The 23,250-nt window shown below is 43.6% G+C and overlaps 1 protein-coding gene across 16 annotated transcripts in view; it reads left to right on the top strand.

Moving 5' to 3' along the window:
• birc6 (baculoviral IAP repeat containing 6) overlaps nucleotides 1-23,250 on the top strand; it is a 156,419-nt gene that overhangs the window by 15,358 nt on the left and 117,811 nt on the right. For all 16 annotated transcript variants that reach the window (XM_029752893.1, XM_029752882.1, XM_029752879.1 and 13 more), the window contains exons 7-24: nucleotides 473-695; nucleotides 1,025-1,191; nucleotides 1,316-1,374; nucleotides 1,481-2,971; nucleotides 8,250-8,399; nucleotides 8,710-8,935; nucleotides 10,672-10,832; nucleotides 16,881-17,012; nucleotides 17,199-17,330; nucleotides 17,540-17,706; nucleotides 18,085-18,218; nucleotides 18,415-18,576; nucleotides 20,662-20,793; nucleotides 20,911-21,008; nucleotides 21,133-21,280; nucleotides 21,438-21,571; nucleotides 21,691-21,837; nucleotides 21,974-22,161. In XM_029752893.1, coding sequence (XP_029608753.1) covers nucleotides 473-695; nucleotides 1,025-1,191; nucleotides 1,316-1,374; nucleotides 1,481-2,971; nucleotides 8,250-8,399; nucleotides 8,710-8,935; nucleotides 10,672-10,832; nucleotides 16,881-17,012; nucleotides 17,199-17,330; nucleotides 17,540-17,706; nucleotides 18,085-18,218; nucleotides 18,415-18,576; nucleotides 20,662-20,793; nucleotides 20,911-21,008; nucleotides 21,133-21,280; nucleotides 21,438-21,571; nucleotides 21,691-21,837; nucleotides 21,974-22,161 — 4,051 coding nt within the window. The remainder of the gene's footprint in view (nucleotides 1-472; nucleotides 696-1,024; nucleotides 1,192-1,315; nucleotides 1,375-1,480; nucleotides 2,972-8,249; nucleotides 8,400-8,709; nucleotides 8,936-10,671; nucleotides 10,833-16,880; nucleotides 17,013-17,198; nucleotides 17,331-17,539; nucleotides 17,707-18,084; nucleotides 18,219-18,414; nucleotides 18,577-20,661; nucleotides 20,794-20,910; nucleotides 21,009-21,132; nucleotides 21,281-21,437; nucleotides 21,572-21,690; nucleotides 21,838-21,973; nucleotides 22,162-23,250) is intronic.

Below are 23,250 nucleotides of genomic sequence, written 5' to 3'. Positions count from 1 at the left end.
TTTTCAGTCTCGGACACGGGTCAGAGAGGAAGAGGCGAAGCAAGAGGTTACACTCTCAACAAAATCTGTCCAAAATAATCCCAATGCATTTCTATTGGTTTATTTTGGACCTAACCTTGTTGCCTGCCTTTGGGACAACTACTCCCATTCTTAGGGCGGAGGCATGAGCATCTAGTCATTATATACAGATCTCTGGACCGATACTTTTAAAAAGCTCTAAAATCATTGTATTGTCATTGTTTCATATTGCCTTTTTAATGTATTAAAAAAAAATCTCAAACTGTGACTACTTTTAAATCATCTAACTGAAATGGAACCGACCACAAAAACTACTAATCGCTCAGCACTCTCTCTCTCTCTCTCTCACACACACACACACACACACACACACACACACACCACAGAACATTCAGATCGCACATTCATTTACCTCTAAACAACATAATGACCATGACCTCCGCCTTCTCGTCAGGTCCGAGCACGAGCGACATTCCCCCAACTGTCCGTTTGTGAAGGGTGAGCACACCCAGAACGTGCCCCTGTCCGTCACGCTGGCCACCAGCCCCGCCCAGTTCCCCACCCCCGACGGCTCAGATAAGATCGCCTGCTACGGCTTCGGCAGCTGCCCCCACTTCCTGGCAGCCGCCACAAAGCGTGGCAAAATCTGCATCTGGGACGTGTCCAAGCTCATGAAGGTAAAGCTGCATGGCATGGTGGGAAACACGATACAGTGATGACAACGGGAAGGTTTGATCTGGCCCTAGGTGAACTGTTGAAGTCAATATCTCAAAGTAATGTCAATGGGTAAAGAAGTAGAGTTTTGCTGATGTCTCCCTCCATGCTATGCTTTTGGTGTGTGTGTGGGTGGTCGTCTGGGTGGCATGAGCGTGAGTCCTGGATGTCAGACTTTATTGACGTACATAAAACTTATGAAGGCATGAATAAATAATACATGCATCTCTATGTGCCTGTTATTTCTAATGTTTGATTTGACGATTCCTGATTTTTTTTGCTTTCCCCTCAGGTGCACTTGAAATTTGAAATCAACCCCTACGACCCGGCGATCCTGCGACAGCTGATTCTGTCTGGGAGCGAGCAGGCCCTGGGGACCCAGGAGTCCAGGAGGCCCACCTTAGCCTGGCTAGAGGACTCCTCAAGCTGCTCAGACATACCAAAACTAGAGGGGGACAGGTACTACTGGACACACTTACTCTATGCACACCTAGTAAATGAAAGTTTAAATGGAGTTGTGTGTTAAGTGTATGTGTAAAAAAAGAAATCTGTTAGGACCTCTTTTTCTTTGTCTCTCTGCCAGTGATGACCAGTTGGAGGACTCTGACAGTGAAGAGCATTCCAGATCAGAGTCAGTGACGGGTATGAAGCCACTCTTCAAATCTTCTTACTCTTTCGGTCTGTAGACTACTTTCTAGGTATCCATAAGATGGCCTATTGCATTTATTTGTCTCTTTCCTGTTCCCAGGCCACCCCTCCCAGAGGGAGAGCATGGAGGTGAGCCTGGGCGTGACAGCGCTCAGCGTCCTGCAGCAGCCAGAGAAGCTCCAGTGGGAGGTTGTGGCCAGCGTGTTGGAGGACACAGTCAAGGACCTGGAGGAGCTGGGTGCCAACCCTTCCCTGGCCCAGGCCAAGGCCGACAAGGCCAAGGAGAAGCCCCCGGAGCACCACAACATTCCTTTCCCCTGCCTGCTGGCTGGAGGCCTGCTCAGTTACCTTGCTGCCCCACTCCCCTCCTCCCGCCGCTCCATGGACAGCCCCCTCAGGACTCAGGGCCCCGAGCCTCCCCATGTCGTGCCTGACCAGGGCCCCATGGAGATAGAGACCTGTAACCTCCCTCCCTTGGAGCTGGGCTCGCCCAACTCGGCCGCACCCTCCGTGCGCAGGACTATGCCCGTGCTCTTGCTCTACAGCTTCAAGGAGTCGGAGGAGAAGTCGTCGGGCAAGGTGTTTGCCCAGATGAACAATCTGATGAGCAAGGGGCTGCACGAGGAGGGCTTCTCTGTGCCGCAGATCATCGAGATGGAGTTTGACACCCACGAGCAGCTGCTGCTCCAGGACCCGCCCATCACCTACATCCAGCAGTTTGCAGACGCTGCCGCCAACTTAGCCACCCTGGACGGGGACAAGTGGAGCTCGCTTGCGCCGCGGCCGGGAGCCCTGGTGCAGTGTCTGCGGCTGCCCAAGCAGCTGGAGGAGGAGAACCTCTACGTGGACTCCATCACGCCCTGCTCAGACGGCGTGCACCTGCTGGTGGGGCTACAGCCCTGCTCTGTGGAGTCTCTCAGTGCCATCAACCAGGTGGAGGTCCTCAACAACCTCAACCGCCTCCACTCAGCCCTCTGCAGCCGCCGCAAAGGAGAGCTCCAGCCTCTGCCCACACTGGCCAATGGACACGAAGCCCTCCCCTCCGACTCGCCCCCTCAGACCCCACTCATCCTGCCCCCCCCTGACCAGCAGCAGCAGCCATCCAGGGCCCTGGGAGGCTGTGGGGGTGGAGGCTACCTGGCCCTCTTCAAGCTCAACTACTCCACCCGCATTGTCACTCTGGAGGAGGAGCCTGTCAAGGTGCAGCACATCAGAGACCCCCGGGACGCCGTCACCTCCCTCATCCTGCTCCCGCCAGACGTGCTGGACGGGAGGGAGGACGACAGCGAGGAGGCCCTGGAGGAGAAACCTCAGCGTGGGCTAAAAAATGGCTCTGGCTGCGGCCATGGGTCTGGGTGTGGGCCAGGGACTGGTACCAGCAGCACCAAGGTGAAGCAGGTGGATGTGGCCGGACTGGGCCACCTGGTGGTCACCACTCAGGCAGGGTACATCATGATCCTAGACCTTTCCACTTTGGAGGTCCTGGCCAAAGTGGAGCCGCCCAAGACGGATGGGACGGTGGATGAGATTGACCCTTTCGTCTCTGTCACCTACTGCTCCGGCACTGACCGCCTGTGCGCTTGCACTAAAGGTGAGGACTGACTCAGAGTCTAGGGCAGAAATGGCATTACTTAGATTCCCCAGGTTTTAATGGTGCAGATGATGTTGTACTGTCATTGTAATAATCTGCCAACGCCTGGATAAGTGATTACGATATATGATACAACAATGAAAAAAGATGACCTGCAACGCTATGCATGTGTGTGTGTGGCTAACATGTGAGCGAGGCCTGGAGGGGGTAATGCGTTCTAGGGAGTCAGGTTTGTCTTTGAACATTTGTGTGGCCTGTTCCACCAGCTGTTTTATCGAAAGTAGAAAAAGAAACAAGTGGGGGTTTTAAATAATTTCACTATTGGAGTAGTATCATGAATTTTTTTAGAATATCCGTATATTCTTAATAAATATTATTTTTATGTTTTTACTTGGGTTTTTAACCTGAGCACTGCTGCGCGCGGGAGAGAGGCTGGTGCGCTATTGCTGCAGCGGAGCCGGTGTGTGTGTGTGTGTGTGAGTGAGATTGAAGTCTGCAGACGGAGGGAGGTAGAGAGAGATGCCGTAGCCAAGGCAACTTGTCTACAGCCAAGACTAGCTAACTTGTAGCTAACTTTGCGTTATGGTTTGCAAGTACTAGGGTAGTGAATTGATGTTAGCTTCAGCTGTAAGGTAGCAAGGAAGTTAGCCTACAAAGCTGGAAGCTACTGTAATGTTTTGCGAACAGTAATTAATAGTTTCAACATTTCTACATGGCGTGTTGCATTATTCAACTATCTTAGCTACTGTGCAGCCTGAGTGCGGAGCAAGCATGAATTTGGCCTGCAGGTGATTTTTTTAAAAATCGAATAATTTGGACATAAGACTGTAAAAACCCCAGCAAATCAGCTCCAAATGATTTTAATTTTGAAAATCTGTTCCAAAGTATTCCCAAGCATAATAGAGATGCAGTTGAAGTCGGAAGTTTACATACACCTTAGCCAAATGCATTTAAACTCAGTTTTTCACAGTTCCTGACATTTAATCCTAGTAAAAATTCTCTGTCTTAGGTCAGTTAGGATCACCACTTTATTTTAAGAATGTGCAATGTCAGAATAATAGTAGAGTGATTTATTTCAGCTTTTATTCCTTTCATCACATACCCAGTGGGTCAGAAGTTTACATACACTCAATTAGTATTTGGTAGCATTGCCTTTAAATTGTTGAACTTGGGTCAAACGTTCAAGCTTCCCACAATAAGTTGGGTGAATTTTGGCCCATTCCTTCTGACAGAGCTGGTGTAACTGAGTCAGGTTTGTAGGCCTCTTTGCTCGCACAAGCCTTTTCAGTTCTGCCCACAAATTTTCTATAGGATTGAGGTCGGGGCTTTGTGATGGCCACTCCAATACCTTGACTTTGTTGTCCTTAAGCCATTTTGCCGCAACTTTGGGAGTATGCTTGGGGACATTGTCCATTTGGAAGACCCATTTGCAACCAAGCTTTAACTTCCTGACTGATGTCGTGAGATGTTGCTTCAATCTATCCACATAATTTTCCTGCCTCATGATGCCATCTATTTTGTGAAGTGATGCTGCCACCAACATGATGCTGCCACCCCCGTGCTTCACGGTTGAGATGGTGTTCTTTGGGCTTGCAAGCCTCCCTTTTTCCTCCAAACATAAAGATGGTCATTATGGCAAAACAGTTCTATTTTTCTTTCATCAGACCAGAGGACATTTCTCCAAAAAGTACGATCTTTGTCCCCATGTGCAGTTGCAAACCGTAGTCTGGCTTTTTTATGGCGGTTTTGGAGCAGTGGCTTCTTCCTTGCTGAGCGGCCTTTCAGGTTATGTCGATATAGGACTCGTTTTACTGTGGATATAGATACTTTTGTACCTGTTTCCTCCAGCATCTTCACAAGGTCCTTTGCTGTTGTTCTGGGATTGATTTGCACTTTTCGCACCAAAGTACGTTCATCTCTAGGAGACAGAACGCGTCTCCTTCCTGCGGGGTATGACGGCTGCGTGGTCTCGTGGTGTTTATACTTGCGTACTATTGTTTGTACAGATGAACGTGGTACCTTCAGGCGTTTGGAAATTGCTCCCAAGGATAAACCAATATTTTTTCTGAGGTCTTGGCTGATTTCTTTTGATTTTTCCATGATGTCAAGCAAAGAGGCACTGAGTTTGAAGGTAGGCCTTGAAATACATCCACATGTACACCTCCAATTGACTCATTATGTCAATTAGCCTGTCAGAAGCTTCTAAAGCAATGACATTTTCTGGAATTTTCCAAGCTGTTTAAAGGCACAGTCAGCTTAGTGTATGTAAACTTCTGACCCACTGGAATTGTGATACAGTGAAATAATCTGTCTGTAAACAATTGTTGGAAAAATTACTTGTCATGCACAAAGTAGATGTCCTAACAAACTATAGTTTTGGCAAGTCGGTTGACAAGAAATTTGTGGAGAGGTTGAAAAAAGGGATTTAATGAGTACAACCTAAGTGTATGTAAACTTCCGACTTCACCTGTATGTTATTGTATACAAAAGTAAGCAAGGTTTGAAATTATGTTTTGGTTAAAAATATATCTGTTTGGGCTTCTTGTTGTCAATTTGCAGTGTACAGATTATTTTACTTATGACCATCTGCTCAAGAAAAAAATTGGCCAGTGGCTGAATCTAGTTGATGATCCCTGGTCTAGAGCTAGAAAAGAGTGGAGCAGCCACTGTGCACTCGAGCTAGGGGATTTCAGCTGCACTTTCAATCAGTAGAACATGTGAGGCTTGTTTGACAGATGTACTGAATGTAACAAATTCTAGTACAGAACCGTTTTTTCATGTTCTGGTATGGATAAAGTATAGACGTTTCGGTATACTGTGCGACACTTTATAGCCTACTCCTCATTCAGCATTTTTTTTTACTGCATTGCATTATTGAACTCTCACTCCACTTGCTACACACATTGAGTCACTTTGCCACTTGATTTGGCTAACATAAGCTACATGAAGGCTACCGGTCGTCACTAGTTATCAAATGTATTAGTCACATGCGCTGAATACAACAGGTGTAGACTTTACAGTGAAATGCTTACTTACGAGCCCATTTTTAACAGTGCAGAGTTAAAAAGCAAGACCATTATTGGCTAAATAATAAAGGAAATAGTGACAATAAAAACGAGGCTATATTTAAGGAGTACCAGTACAGAGTGAATGTGCAGTGGTACGAGGTAATGAGTCATTTAGTGTCATGGGAAGTATTCAGACCCCTTGACTGACTTCACATTTTGTTGTTACAGCCTGAATTCAAAATGGATTAAATATTTTTTTCTTTCTTTGCAAATCTATAAACAAATAAAAAAGAGATCTAATTTACATAATTATTCAATGACTCAATACTTTTCAGAAGCACCTTTGGCAGCAATTACAGCTGTGAGTCTTTCTGTGTAAGTCTCTAAGAGCTTTCCACACCTGGATTGTGCAACATTTGCCCTTATTTAAAAAAAAAAATATATATATATATATATATATATATATATATATATATATATATATATATATTTTTTTTTTATAAATATATATATATATGTAAATATATATGACGGCTGCGTGGTCTCAATATAAATAATTTTTATTTTTTTATTTTAATTTTTTTCAAAATTCTTCAAGCTCTGTCCAATTGGTTGTTGATCATTGCTAGACAACCATGTTCAGGTCTTGCCATAGATTTTCAAGCAGATTTAAGTCAACTGTAACTAGGCCACTCACAAAATTCATGGTAGATTTGGCCCTGTGTTTTAGGTTATTCTCCTGCTGAAACATGAATTCCTCTCCCAGTGTCTGGTGGAAAGCTGAGTGAACCAGGTTTTTCCTCTCGGATTTTGCCTGTGCTTAGCTCCATTTCATTTATTTTTTATCCTGAAAAACTCCCCAGTCCTTAACTAGTACAAAGGGCTGGGGAGGGGCGCCAGGTAGCCTAGTGGTTAGAGCGTTGTGCTAGTAACTGAAACGTTGCTAGATCGAATGCCCGAGCTGACAAGGTAAAAATCTGTCCTTCTGCACCTGATCAAGGCAGTTAACCCACTGTTCCTAGGCCGTCATTATAAATAAGAATTTGTTCTTAACTGACTTGCCTAGTTAAAATAAAAAAATAAAAATAATACCTATAACATGATGTATCACTATGCTTGGAAATATGGTGGTAATCAGTAATATTCTGGGGGCAAATCCAATACAACACTTTGTATTCAGGACAGTTGCCTTGTTGCAAACAGGATGCATGTTTTAGAATATTTTCTTATTCAGTACAGGCTTCCTTTTGACTCTGTAAATTAGGTTACTGTTGTGGCGCTGCTACTATATTGTTGATCCATTCTCAGTTTTCTCCTCTCGCAGCCATTAAACTCTGTAGCTGTCCCTTCCTCTCCGGCAACTGAGTTAGGAAGGACGCCTGTATCTTTGTAGTGACTGGGTGTATTGAGACATCATCCAAAGTGTAATTAATAACTTCATGTTCAAAGGGATATTCAATGTCTGCTTTTAATTTTTTTTGCCTTCTACCAATAGGTGCCCTTTGTGAGGCATTGGAAAACCTCCTTGGTCTTTGTGGTTGAATCTGTGTTTAAAATGCACTGTTCAACTGAGGGACCTCAGTTATCTGTATATGTGGGGTACAGAGATGAGGTAGTCATTCAAAAATCATGTTTGAACACTTATTGCACACAGAGTGAGTCCATGCAACTTATTATGTGACTTGCCAAGCACGTTTTTTTACTCTTTAATTTATTTAGGCTTGCCATGACAAAGGGGTTGAATATTTAATGACTTAAGACATTGCAGCCTTTCATTTTTTATTAATTTGTAAAGAAAAGGGGAAAAAATACATAATTCCACTTTGACTTTATGGGGTATTGTGTAGGCCAGTGACAAATCTAAATGTAATCAATTTTAAATTCAGGCTTTAACAACAATGTGGATAAAGTAAAGGGTTGTGAATCATTTCTGAAGGCACTGTGTACCCTTGTAACAATGTCACAAGGATATTTTAATTTAGAAAAAGCTTTTTCAGTGTTAAAATAGGCTTAATTTTCTCTCAAATTATATCCGAAAGTATTCTAATACCAAAGTCCGTTCGAATATTTGAAGAACCGTGCATATGATAAAATATAAATACTTTCAAGCAGGGATGAGTGAATTTAAGGGAAAATCTATTTCTTTTGTAGAGCAGTTATTGTGTTAAAATGACAACTATGCAGAAATGTATTTATGAAGCCTTTTGGATCCATTTCACCTTAAGAATGTTAAGTCTGACTGCAGTCATCTTACCCCCACCCCCTTCTAGGTGGAGAACTTCATTTCCTTCAAATTGGAGGTGTGTGTGACGATATAGATGACAGCGACATTTTTGTCGATGGCCCCCTTTCTAAAGGGGCTGAACAGCTGTTGGAGGGGACGAAGCCGTCCTCCAACCCGTCGAGCCCAGGGATCACAGGTAGGAGACACAGACCCCTTTACACTACACATCTCTGCTGCTTCTCCGCTCATTCAATAACTGTGCAGCCCTGTTGCCTCATTTCACCTTTGCTGACTATGAACACCTATGAAATGTATTTCATGGATCTTGGATAACTGACTAGTCATTTGCTTATTGGAACCCTCTTTCCAGTGAAATAATATGCTGATTGACAACATTATACTGTGCAGACTGTGAAATAGCAACAATACATTTTCCGGTTTCATAAGTTCTTTACATCGCTGTGGCCTTTTTTTTTTACATTCTGCCAACCTCTTCTCCCGGTAAGGAGTTGACCTCCTGGTGGACCAAGCGTTGGCTGTGGAGAGTCTAACATCGCTGGTGGAGCTGACGCGTTTCGAAACACTGACGCCGCGCTTCTCGGCCACAGTGCCACCCTGCTGGGTGGAGGTGCAGCAGGAGCAGCAGCAGCGTCGCCACCCCCAGCACTTGCACCAGCAGCACCATGGAGACGCCGCCCAGCACACACGTACCTGGAAGCTGCAGAGTGACAGGTACGGACGGTTGGGTATGACTGGGTGGGTATGGGTGCGAGTAGAATCCTTATGGGTGTAGTCAGTGAGTCATTTCTCGTCTATCCACAAACGTCACCCTATTAATAAACAATCACAATGGCTGTACATTTGGAATATACACACCCATTCTAAATTCCTCATTGAGGACCACACCTACATGTTCCTTTTTAACTTGTATGTTTTATACGTTCCGCGAGCGGAACACCTGCTCCAATATCCAATGATAGGGCGTGGCGCGAATTACAAATTCCTCAAATCCCAAAACTTCTATTTTTCAAACATATGACTATTTTACACCATTTTAAAGACAAGACTCTCCTTTATCTAACCACACTGTCCGATTTCAAAAAGGTTTTACAGCGAAAGCAAAACATTAGATTATGTCAGCAGAGTACCCAGCCAGAAATAATCAGACACCCATTTTTCAAGCTAGCATATAATGTCACAAAAAACAAAACCACAGCTAAATGCAGCACTAACCTTTGATGATCTTCATCAGATGACACTCCTAGGACATTGTTATACAATACATGCATGTTTTGTTCAATCAAGTTCATATTTATATCAAAAAACAGCTTTTTACATTAGCATGTGATGTTCAGAACTAGCATTCCCACCTAACACTTCCGGTGAATTTACTAAATTACTCACGATAAACGTTCACAAAAAACATAACAATTATTTGAAGAATTATAGATACAGAACTCCTTTATGCAATCGCTATGTCCGATTTTAAAATAGCTTTTCGGTGAAAGCACATTTTGCAATATTCTGAGTAGATAGCCCGGCCATCATGGCTCGCTATTTTGACACCCACCAAGTTTGGTACTCACCAAACTCTGATTTACTATAATAAAAATTGGATTACCTTTGCTGTTCTTCGTCAGAATGCACTCCCAGGACTTCTACTTCAATAACAAATGTTGGTTTGGTTCCAAATAATCCATAGTTATATCCAAATAGCGGCGTTTTCTTGTGCGTTCAAGACACTATCCGAAGGGTGACGCGCCCGGCGCGGTTCGTGACAAAAAAATTCAAAATATTCCATTACCGTACTTCAAAGCATGTCAAACGCTGTTTAAAATAAATTTTTATGCGATTTTTCTCGTAAAAAAGCGATAATATTCTGACCGGGAGTCGTTGTTTTCGTTCAAAGACTGAAAATAAAAACATGGAGTCTCCTCGTGCACGCGCCCCCAGTCTCATTGTTCTCAGATCGACCACTATCCAAATGCGCTACTGTTTTTCAGCCATGGCCTGCAAAGGCATCATTCAAAGTTTTAACGCCTTCTGAGAGCCTATGGGAGCCGTAGGAAGTGTCACGTTACAGCAGAGATCCTCAGTTTTCAATAAAGAGAGTGTAGAAGGCCAAGGAATGGTCAGAGAGGGCACTTCCTGTAAGGAATCTTCTCAGGTTTTGGCCTGCCAAATGAGTTCTGTTATATACACAGACACCATTCAAACAGTTTTAGAAACTTTAGGGTGTTTTCTATCCATATCTAATAAGTATATGCATATTCTAGTTACTGGGTAGGAGTGGTAACCAGATTAAATCGGGTACGTCTTTTATCCGGCCGTGAAAATACTGCCCCCTATCCATAACAGGTTAACAATCTCACAGTCTCCTATAAAAAGAAAGTAGCCTAGGATGTCTTGATTTTAGGACGTTTTTGAGTAGGTGAATAATGCGGCCATGCTTTCTTTGTTGTTTGTAGCTCCAGCTGGGACGAGCATGTGTTTGAACTGGTCCTTCCCAAGGCCTGCATGGTGGGCCACGTGGACTTCAAGTTCGTCATGAATGCCAACATCACTAACATTCCTCAGATCCAGATCACCCTGCTGAAGAACAAGGCCCCAGGTCTGGGCAAGGTCAACGGTGAGGTCACTCACCGCTATCTCTATGTTGCCTTGGCAAATTTTTTAAATATAGTATCTTGAGCATAGACTATGCAGGACTCCAGAGGAAGATTTTCACCTCGTGGCGCTAGTGCCACAAACCTTTTCAGTTTGTGGCACCAGCCCATGATTTGGTCGTACCCGAAAAAATATTTTTCACAGCATCACACAATAGAAAAAATAGGAGTAATAATCTTATAAAGTCAGTCAAAGTGATCTATTAAGAAGTGTGTTAGACGACTGAGATGGTATTCAATTAAGAAGTTAATCCAGCGATTGTCATGAATTTTGGGTTGACAATTAGGCTATTTTTGTTATATTCCAAAATAGGGCTCAGAGGGCCCTATAAAATCAGTTTTATTATTTGCCGGGGTTCTGTTTTTTTTATCCCAAATTCTGTTCAGTTTTGTTTTTCCAGGTTTCTGTTTTCCCTTGTTTTTTTCAGGTTTTTGCTCTCAATCACACTTTGGTTATAGAAAAAAAACAAAAAAATGGTTGCTTGAAGTCCACAACAACACTTAAAAATCACCAGGAGAGGTCTGGGAAAGATGTGTGAAGTAATTCCAGTGTGCACCTAGCAAGAAGCTGTTTAGCAGTTTTTTGTGGCGCACATGGGATGCCAATTTTCAAAACAAATACCTACTGGATTGATACAAATAATCATGATATCGTTCTGTAAGGCAAACATAGGCTACTTTGTAGTTAACATTTAATTGAGAAGGTTTTTGGTAAAGCCTTTCCATCTACCAGAATACTTTTCATTAGTATCATCGCTAACGGCTACGCAAAGCGCACCGCACATACAGACGGGGGATTTTCATACTCTTCAGGAAGTTGCAGGAAATACGAATCACTGATGCATTCTGTTCATGTCTTAACCTCTCTGGCGCATGTGGGACGAACTCGTCCCACCTACGTAACAGCCACTGAAATCCAGTGGCGCGATTTTTGAATCGTTAGAAATACTATTACTTCAATTTCTCAAACATATGACTATTTTACAGCTATTTAAAGACAAGAATCTCGTTAATCTAACCCCACTGTCCGATTTCAAAAAGGCTTTACAACGAAAGCAAAACATTAGATTATGTCAGCAGAGTGCCCAGCCAGAAATAATCAGACACCCATTTTTCAAGCTAGCATATCATGTCACATAAACCCAAACCACAGCTAAATGCAGCACTAACCTTTTATGATCTTCATCAGATGACACACCTAGGACATTGTGTTATACAATACATGCATGTCTGTTCAATCAAGTTCATATTTATATCAAAAAACAGCTTTTTACATTAGCATGTGACGTTCAGAAAAAGCATAACCCCCGCAAACTTCCGGGGAATTTACTAACAGTTTGCTAAATTACTCACGATAAACGTTCACAAAAAGCATAACAATTATTTTAAGAATTATAGATACATTACTCCTCTATGCACTCGATATGTCCGATTTTAAAATAGCTTTTCGGATGAAGCACATTTTGCAATAATCTAAGTACATAGCCCGGCATCACAGGGCTAGCTATTTAGACACACACCCAGGTCAGCCTCCACCAAAATCACATTTCCTATAAGAAAAATGTTCTTACCTTGCTTGTTCTTCGTCAGAATACACTGCCAGGACTTCTACTTCAATAACAAATGTTGGTTTGGTCCCATATAATCCATCGTTATATCCAAACAGCGACGTTTTGTTCGTGAGTTCTAGACACTATCAGAATGCTACATCACGGTCTTGCGCATGGCGCATTGGCGTGACAAAAAATGTCTAAATATTCCATTACCGTACTTCGAAGCATGTCAACCGCTGTTTAAAACCAATTTTTATGCCATTTATCTCGTAGAAAAGTGATAATATTCCGACCGGGAATATGCATTGAGCCTAAACAGCCGAATTAAATTTCTCCTCAGGAGCGAATCGTTCACGCGCCTCATTCAAAGGTCCTCTGAGCCGCCACTTACCAAAGGCGATAATGTGTTTCAGCCTGAGGCTGCCTCGTCAACCTTCAGGTATTTCCCGGGTTCTGAGAGCCTATCGGAGCCCTGGGAATTGTCACGTTACAGCTAAGATCCTTACTTTTCAATAAACAGATGCAAGACGCACGACTCCTTGTCAGACAGGGTACTTCCTGCTTGAAACCTTGTCAGGTTTTTGCCTGCCATAGGAGTTCTGTTATACTCACAGACACCATTCAAACAGTTTTAGAAAATTCAGAGTGTTTTCTATCCAAACCTGAACAATAATATGCATATTCTAGCTTCTGAGTTGGTGTAGGAGGCAGTTAAAAATGGGCACATATTTTTTCCAAAATTCTCAATACTGCCCCCTATCCCAAACAGGAAACATTTGGGCAAAAGTATGAATTTTCAATGTGTTTAGTTAATTCCCTACTAGCTTCAATACATTATTGAATATTGTTGAATTCAGTATTAATGTCTGGATTCCATGATTACCTCTGCATGCCTATTTTATAGGTCCCTAGATTATTTATTTTTTTAGTTCAGTAGAGATGAATTTGCCTTCATCTTTATTTTCACTAGTATTACATATAGGGTAAAACCATTTGAATTCAATCTCTTTTTGACAGCATCCCTTTTGATTTAAACAACTTTCCATACATTTGCCCAAAGAAGAAGTGGGACGATTTTTTTATTTTTTCTATTATTTTGTCTGTTTAAATTTTTCTTTTAAAATTTTTGTTGTTGAAAACATTCACGAGATTAAGGGGCTCAAAGTTGACCCATTTTAAATATCCCACCCTACCATGAGACATCCATGGCTTCATCACTGGAAAAGATAAACAGATGAGTTTGATGTCATTTAAAAGTTTACAAACAAGGTTATCTATTTTATAATTTATTGAAAAGTTCAATGGTCATTTGAAATAAACCAGATCAAAGTATGTATTAAAAATATTAAAGTATTACAAATGAATGTTGCTTCTACATTGACATAGTTTGATCATAAAGTTACTAGTCCCCTCCCCATGTCACACACTTGTGTTCTGGAGTTGGGATTAGAAAGCGCGGTAGCTAATCTACTGGTGCAAAAATGGAACTGTAGGGTGTTAGCAAATAACATGTATGAATAGTGTAAACTTTACATTTTAAAGATCCTTAGATGTTTCCCCTTTCATCTGTCTGGTGTAGCTAGTTACTGGCTAGCTAGGCCTTCAGCTGGCATGGAACAAAAGGGGGGGTCAAAATCAGCAGGGGATCAAATACTTTTTTCCCCCCACTGTATTTAGCAGATGTTATTGCGGGTGTAGCGAAATGCTAGTGGGTTTCTGCAACAAGTAAGAGTGTTGAAGCGCAAAGCTCAACTTCTCTGTGGTGTTGCCCTGTCTACCACACTGCCAGCTCGTGCAGATACTGTGTATGACTGGGTGAGAGCCAAGTGTTTAATCTCGCTCATCTCAATACCCTTGCCTATTCATTGATGATAGGCCATGCTTTACTGAAGTTACGAGATATGGCAAGCCAAGAAATTGCCAGATACAGCATTTTATTGGGAGATACAGCTTTTGATTGCCGCTAGATAGGCCTATAGTACGGTTCTGACTTGGTCTGCCTGGTGGCTGACCTGCCTATACTGTGCCCCTCCCTCTTTGTCCCTCGCTATAAAGGGAAATGGGGATACCTAGTCAGTTGTACAACTGAATACCTTCAACTGAAGTGTGTCTTCCGCATTTAACCCAACCTCACTGAATCAGAGAGGTACACGTCTTTGGCGCCCGCGGAACAGTGGGTTATCTGCCTTGCGCAGGGGCAAAATAACAGATTTCTACCTTGTCAGCTCTGGGAATTGATTCAGCAACCTTTCGGTTACTGGCCCAATGCTCTAACCACTGGGCTACCGGTATTAAAGAGAGGTGGGTGTCAGCTTTCTGCATGTACACTACCGTTCAAAAGTTTAGGGTCACTTAGAAATTTCCTTGTTTTTGAAAGAAAAGCACTTTTTTTTTGTCCATTTAAAATAACATAAAATTGATCAGAAATACAATGTAGACATTGTTAATGCTGTAAATGACTATTGTAGCTGGAAACTGCAATTTTTTTATGGAATATCTACATCGGCGTACAGAAGCCCATTATCAGCAACCATCACTCCAGTGTTCCAATGGCACGTTGTGTTAGCTAATCCAAGTTTAGGATTTTAAAAGGCTAATTGATCATTAGAAAACCCTTTTGCAATTATGTTAGCACAGCTGAAAACTGTAGTTCTGATTAAAGAAGCAATAAACCTGGCCTTTAGACTAGTTGAGTATCTGGAGCATCATCATTTGTGGCTTCGATTACAGGCTCAAAATGGCCAGAAACAAATAACTTTCTTCTGAAACTCGTCAGTCTGTTCTTGTTCTGAAAAATGAAGTCTATTTCATGTGAGAAATTGCTAAGAAATCAAAGATCTCGTACATCGCTGTGTACTACTCCCTTCACAGAACAGCACGAACTGGCTCTAACCAAAATAGAAAGAGGAGTGGGAGGCCCTGGTGCACAACTGAGCATGAGGACAAGTATATTAGTGTCTAGTTTGAGAAACAGACGCCTCACAAGTCCTCAACTGGCAGCTTCATTAAATAGTACCCGCAAAACACCAGTCTCAACGTCAACAGTGAAGAGGCGTCTCCGGGATGCTGGCCTTCTAGGCAGAGTTCCTTTGTCCAGTGTCTGTTCTTTTGCCCATCTTAATCTTTTCTTTTTATTGGCCAGTCTGAGATATGGCTTTTTCTTTGCAACTCTGCCAGCATCCCGGAGTCGCCTCTTGACTGTTGACGTTGAGACTGGTGTTTTGCTGGTACTATTTAATGAAGCTGTCAGTTGAGGACATAAAAGAGATAAAGATGCTCAAAGTTGACCTATTTTGCATACTCCACCATACTATAAGACATCCATTTCTTCCTCACTGGGAAAGATGAACAGTTGCGATTGATATCACTTAAAATTTGGTAGGAACCAAATTGTTGGTCAGTGTTTTCCAGGGGACCCTAATTACATAAGAATAGATGTCACAGGGTAGCCTAGTGGTTAGAGAGTTGGACTAGTAACCGAAAGTTGCAAGTTCGAATCCCCGAGCTGACAAGGTAAAAATCTGTCGTTCTGCCCCTGAAAAGGCAGTTAACCCAGGGTTCCTAGGCCGTCATTGAAAATAAGAATTTGTTCTTAATTGACTTGCCTAGTTAAAGGTAAAAAAATATAAAAAAATACATGTATACAAAGATTTTAGAATATACTATAGACTCTCTTGATTCAGCATACTGTTGCACAAACAACATGCTGTATCACACCCTGCCGTGATTGCGAGTACCATAGGGCGGCGCACAATTGGCCCAGCATCGTCCGGGTTTGGCCGGGGTAGGCCTTCATTGTAAATAAGAATTTATTCTTAACTGACTTGCCTAGTTAAATAAAAAATATGCTGATCTAGCATATATATTAGTTAACTTTTGCTTTGCCCTAGCTCAGTGCATTAGCTAAATGGCATTTAGCTAGCAGAGCTAGCTAGTTGGCGATCAGCATTAGCATTAGGAAGCATTAGGAATTAGTGTTATTTTAGGCATGTTCCAGCTTCTTAAGACCAACTAGCTAGCGTTTTGCAGAGAGCAAGACACAAACTAATAGTACAATACCGTAAACGTGGATTCATATTAAAAAGCAACTTGGATGCAGCGTCGATCTTGTTTTGAGCAGTCGGCACAGCGGCAGGCCAGGCACTTTATATTGCGGGAATCATGAGGATAATGCACTTTGCTGTTTGACAGATTCATGGTTTTATTCTCCCCAAAATACGACGTTTTGATTGTGACCAGGTCGAATGTGCAGATCGCACCAGTGCGACAATAACGTTTTTAACTCGTCAAGTCAAGGGGTCGCGGTCTGGAGACCTGCAATGAAGAGGACTGGCTGCCATAGACAACTAGCCTTTGTGCAGGGAAATATTGATTGTTTCATTTATGATCATGCTTAACATATCTTATTTGTAGATGCCTACTGTCTCAATTAGATTTTTTCTTTCCTTTTCTCTCCAGAGACGGCAGTTGACAGACAGATCTCCTTCCCCCTGTCCCATGTCCTCCATGCCAATGGGGAGAGGAATGGACAGCCACTTTTGCACGACTTTACAGACGACATCCAGTTCATGGACATCGAAGAGACATCAGGTAGAAAGCTGCATGGAAAGGCAACCATGGTTGATAGACGCAGTCAGTGTTTGACACTTGATTATTGTGTGTTGGGTTGCCACATTGTAGATGATTAGTGTTACTAGTCATTCTGAGGGTGAAGCCGCAATCCGGGGGGTTCCTCAGCTTAGCAGAGGTTCCATAACATTGCTCTTCCTCTTCCAGGCTCCAGGCTGTGCACCTTCCTGGAAGACCATAAGGAGGATATCCTATGTGGTCCCGTGTGGTTGGCCAGTGGACTTGACCTCTCAGGCCATGCTGGGATGCTGAGCCTCACCAGCCCCAAGCTGGTCAAAGGTAGCAATATCTGCAAACTTTTACACTGAGTCACATTGAAGAAATCTTACCTTGGCCATTTTTGTCCCTCCAGTATGTGTCTTCCCAACTTTTTCTTGGAGAGTGAAAGATGATCTGCATGCCGCTGCTCTATCTGAATCCTCCCCCCCTGGCAATGTACGTTAGATGTTTTCAGTGTGTTTTCTGCTGGTTTGTCCCCCTCCCTGCAGGCATGGCTGGGGGCAAGTACCGCTCGTTCCTGGTGCACATCAAGGCGGTGAGCGACAAGGGCATGGAGGAGAGCCCCATGCCGGTGGTGAGGATGCCCGCTGCCAAGCCTCAGAGCAGCAAGGGCCATTCCCTCTCCACCCTGCTGCAGAGGGCACAAGCCACGAAGGTACAGAGGGCAAAGCATTGGAAAACAAATGCAATTTTACGTCAGTTTATTTCAGTGGTCATTCTCTGCTGCACACATGAGGCACTTTTGACTGATTGTACAGTTGTGTAAATTGAGTGCATGGATGGCCTTGATTGTAGCTTTCTCCTTTGTCTCCATCTGGTGGGAGAATAATGCTATGGCCAGGTTCTCAGTGAGAAGTTGAAGGTGTCAAATTTCTTGGATGTGGCTTCCTCATACCAGCAACGTCCCATTCTTGAAGGAGGACATTTTCTCTGTTAGTTTACAGCTCTACAATTTTAAAATAGCCCTCTTTGGACCTCTCTGATCTAACACTGTACTGTTTTCCGTGTTTAAAATGCCTCTCTCTCGATTTAGGAAAAGGCCTCCACTTCCAAAGCAGATTCTCCTGCTCAGTCGAAGAAACCTGACAACCTCCGCGGCTGCGACCTGCTCCAGGAGGTGTCCGTCACAATCCGAAGGTTTAAGAAGACCTCCATACCCAAAGAAAGGTGCGGCCCTTAGTACCGTTGTTTCACGAAAAACACTGAACTATTGTAAAATCCCAACACCCTAATAAAATGCGCTATTTCCTGATCTTGCACAGTTTGAGAACTGACATGCGTCTTGTTACTTCAATACTCGTTATATCATAGTAGTAAAACATAACTAACTGAATTGTATGTATGTTGCTCCTGTCTTTTTCAGAGTCCAGCGCTGTGCCATGCTGCAGTTTCCAGATTTCCATGAGAAGCTGTTGAACGGGCTGTGTAAGGGGGCGGACGAGGGCCCTGGCACAGAGCACTCCCAGAGCCTCATCCTGGACTGCCTCTGCTGGCTGGCTGGAGTGTACTCCAACGGACCCTGCAGGTGGGCCTAAGAGGATGAATGTGGGATGCAAGAAGGAGATGAGATATTCATAGGGATACCGAGATGCTCTATACATGCGGTAAAGAGATCAATGGAATTAGACCAAAACAATGGAAATACCACTCGGGGGATAATTGAGACGGCCATCAAAATTAGTCTACATTTAGGCAGTTTATATGTGTATTTTACACTGTAAGGGTACAAGTCGGAGTATAATGCTTGTATGGATGTCAACCCCAATCGTTCATGTCGTCACCAATCAACTGCATTACACTTATCAACTGCTTCAACTTCCACCACCGATGTTCTATGTGGCTAACTAGGTACCTGTTGTATTTGGCGCATGTGACAAATACAATTTGATTATACGAACGGGAGTTCTAAACCCGAAAGAACAACTTCTAAATATTATGCAGCGGGAAACAGCTAAATATATCCAAATCGGATTTTAATAACATTGTAGGCCTGTTAGAACACACAAATCATGTCGGATTTGACAAATATCCAGATTTTTTTAACGCCCGCCAATGACGTTATCCTTGCACTATCCCCCATGGTCTGTGTTCCATTGTTACTTTACCGCATGTATATGTTTCTGAGATGAGATATTATTACTGTGCTGTTTTTGGTCACATGATGTATCAACATTTTCACTAAGGATGTGACACAGCCATTTTTTTTATTGGTCCCCCCTCTCCCCCCCAAAAACATACAATTCCATGTGAATTCACAATGCAGCAACGGTTTGTTCTTTTCAGATGGTTGCGTATTGCCCCTGCACTACCATTACTGTACCTCAATTCCACCTCGCAAAGTTTGCATTTCACCACTTTCACATTTAACTTCTCAAAGTATTGCCATACTGGACTTCGCTGCTGTCGCTTGCCTTTCTCTTCCGGTTTTCCAACTGTTAACAACGATGCTGTAGTGGTGGAGATTCGTCTCCAAAATAATTGATTCTTCAACTAACTTACTAAAAGTTGGTATTTTTGGAATGGAGGAGACTGATTAGTTGCAACCTTCTGAGAACACAAACACTTGCGTATTTCATAGCGAGCTAGCTAGCTCGGGACCGGGAGAGAGGGGCACAGTATAGGCAGATCAGAACCGTGCACTAGACCTATCTATCGGTAATCAAAAGCTGTATCTCGCGACTTCTTGGTTTGCAATGTCTCGCAACTTCTGTAAATTAGGGCCTATCATCAATGGTCAGGCTAGGATATATTCCACTGAACACACACACTCGCATCATTAGCGAAGAGAAAGGGCAGGCGAGCCAGTAGCCTGCTGTAATTTCACATGAGACAAAAACACCCCCAACCACTCAGCAACGACAAGTACCCTGTGCTCGCAAGACTGGCTCGAAGACACCTCCGTATCCAGGCGACATTGGTCTCATGAATAAACTAGGATATTCTACAGGCAACAGCCCGAAGACTGAATACCCACTCATCATTAGCAAAGAGCAGGGGGAGGGGGAGAGCGAGGAGGGGCAGGCAGAACTGTGCGCATATGTCTTGGTAATCTGTATCTCGCAAAGTCTTGTATTGCATGCCTCTTCGCAAATTCACCAGAGTAGCCTAAAGTTTGCCTCTTCCCCTCTGGTTTCATTTAAATTACACAACTTTCCCAGGCCTTTTTAGCCTATTCTCTAGTTAGGCTATAACGGCAAAGAATATGTGTTGTGATAACTGTGATTTTAAATTTTGTGGGGGGGAAAACAAGGGATTTTTTCTTAATGTTAATGATCACAATTTTGTTTAAATGTTCACCCATAATGTTTATTAATTAATGTGTTTATTAATATTTTATTTTTATTTAACCACGCAAGTCAGTGTAGAATAAAGTCTTATTTACAATGACTGCCTACAAAAACCCAAAAGGCCTCCTGCGGGGATGGATCCGGGATTAAAAATACAAAATAAAATAAAAATATAGGACAGAACACGCATCACGAGAAGAGACACCACAACACTACATAAAGAGAGACCTAAGATGACAACACAGCATGGTAGCAACACAACATGGTACCAGCACAAAACAAGATACAAACATTATTGGCCATGTTTGTTCTTTTCCTTCCAGCCTGAGAGAAGGAAAGGAGGCTCTGCTGATGAAAACAAGGAAACGGCTGACCGACATTGTGCGGGTGTGTTTTTTTGAGGCCGGACGGAGTATAGCCCACAAATGTGCCCGCTTTCTTGCACTTTGTATTAGGTGAGTGGGGCTTTTCATGGATGTTGTGACCCATACTCTGTCATTCTCCTTGTTGATGCTTGTGTGATGTAGTAGCTGTGCACATTTGTAACTTGTTTTTGTCTGTTATGTCATCAGTAATGGGAAAGGGGAGCCCAGTCAGCAGGGCTTTGGCATGAATCTCCTGAATGCTCTGCTGGACAATATGCCTTACTTGCCTGCAGCAGCAACAGGTGGTAAGTAGAAATAATGTTTTTCCTGATAACACAATCGTGGGTAGAAGGCTTCTGCCTTGTCAGCAGCATTGTTATGGAAGTGCATGGTTTTGCTAGGCAGTGGCAGTCTCTCTTTCTCTCTCAGGGTCGGTGTTCTGGTACTTCGTGCTGCTGAACTATGTGAAGGATGAGGACCTGTCGGGCTGCAGCACTGCCTGTGCCTCTCTGCTCACTGCTGTCTCCCGGCAACTGCAGGACCGCCTCACGCCACCGGAGGCTTTGCTTCAGACCAGGTGGGCCTTTTCACCCTCTAGTGTCCTTAAACCCCATTCAGGACCTAAAGAAACCAAAAATAACTGACTGTAATGTTGCGAGAAGACTACCATAAAAACTAGTTTTATTTTGAACCCAGCTTGACTCTGTGTATTTTAATGTGTGTCTCCTCCCCAGATACGGCCTGTACAGCTCCCCATTCGACCCAGTGCTTTTTGACCTGGAGGTCAGCGGCTCCTCCTGTAAGAATGCCTTCAACAGTAGCATCGGCGTCCAGTCAGACGAGATTGACCTTTCCGAAATTCTCTCAGGTCTGCACCACATTCCACCATATTGCTTACACCTATCCAATTCCTTCATCAATGGATTCATTTTTGTCTGGGCTGTACTCTGGTGTGTTCGACTTAACCTGTGTGTGTGTCTATTGCAGGGAACGGCAAGGTAAGCAGCTGTGCGGCGGCTGAGGGCAGCTTCACGGCCCTCACTGGGCTCCTGGAGGTGGAGCCGCTGCACTTTACCTGTATCTCTACCAGCGACGGCACCAGAGTGGAGAGGGACGACGCAAGCATGTTCACAGGTACCTACCTCAGCTGCTTCTTGTTACTTGTGTAAAGGTTTATCCAGGCCCTTTGTGAAACGGAACATTAAACATCTTCACTGTTCCTACTCAGGGATTTTGATTTATACTCGTGACCTTTGCCCTCTTCTCCCAGTGAGCACATTCGGTGTGACCCCGGCGGTGGGTGGCCTGTCGGCAGGCACGGTGGGCGAGGCGTCCACGGCGCTGAGCTCGGCAGCCCAGGTGGCTCTGCAGTCGCTGTCCCACGCCATGGTGTCTGCAGAGCAGCAGCTGCAGGTGCTCCAGGAGAAACAGCAACAGCTGTTCAAACTACAGCAACAGGTCAGGGACTCTAGCACCCATACAGGCAAACTTACATACAGACATGTCCCTTCACACGTATTCACAGACTTGCATGTCATGTACTCACACAGGTGCACATACAAGCGTCTTCTTATCCACTATATGCACAAACACAAATATCATGTGTCAAACTTCATGTACAGTGCATTCGGGAAGTATTCAGACCCCTTGACTTTTTCCACATTTTGTTACGTTACAACCTTATTCTAAAATTGATTACTTTGTCTCTCCCCCCCCCCTCCTCAATCTATACACAATACCCCAAAATAACAAATCAAAAACAGCTTTATAGAAATGTTGTAAAAACCAAAAATGGCATTTTACTAAAGTATTCAGACCCTTTACTCAGTACTTTGTTTAAGCACCTTTGGCAGCAATTATAGCCTCGAGTCTTCTTGGGTATGACGCTAACAGCTTGGCACACCTGAATTTGGGGAGTTTCTCCCATTCTTCTCTGCAGATCCTCAAGCTTTGTCAGGTTGGATGAGGAGTGTCGCTTCACAGCTATTTTCAGGTCTCTCCAGAGATGTTTGATAGGGTTCAAGTCCAGGCTCTGGCTGGGCCACACAAGGCATTGAGACTTGTCCCGAAGCCACTCTTTTGTTGTCTTGGCTGTGTGCTTAGGGTTGATGTCCTGTTGGAAGGTGAACCTTTGCCCCAGTCAGTCCTGAGTGCTCTGGAGCAGGTTTTCATCAAGGTGCTCTCTGTACTTTGCTCCATTCATCTTTCCCTTGATCCTGACAAGTCTCCCAGTCCCTGCCGCTGAAAAACATCCCCACATCATGATGCTGCCACCACCATGCTTCAACGTAGGGATGATGGCAGGTTTCCTCCAGACGTGACGCTTGGCATTCAGGCCAAAGTGTTCAATCTTGGTTTCATCAAACCAGAGAATCTTGTTTCACATGGTCTGAGAGTCCGTAAGGTGCTTTTTGGCAAACTCCAAGCGGACTGTCGTGCCTTATACTGAGGAGTGGCTTCTGTCTGGCCACTCTACTATAAAGGCCTTATTGGTGGAGTGCTACAGAGATGGTTGTCCTTCTGGAAGGTTCTCCCATCTCCACAGAG

The sequence above is a fragment of the Salmo trutta genome, chromosome 5 (genome assembly GCF_901001165.1).
Source record: "Salmo trutta chromosome 5, fSalTru1.1, whole genome shotgun sequence".
Classification (NCBI taxonomy): Eukaryota; Metazoa; Chordata; class Actinopteri; order Salmoniformes; family Salmonidae; genus Salmo; species Salmo trutta.
Note: the sequence above shows the minus strand (reverse complement) of the source record. Positions and strands in the feature narration are given on the sequence as shown.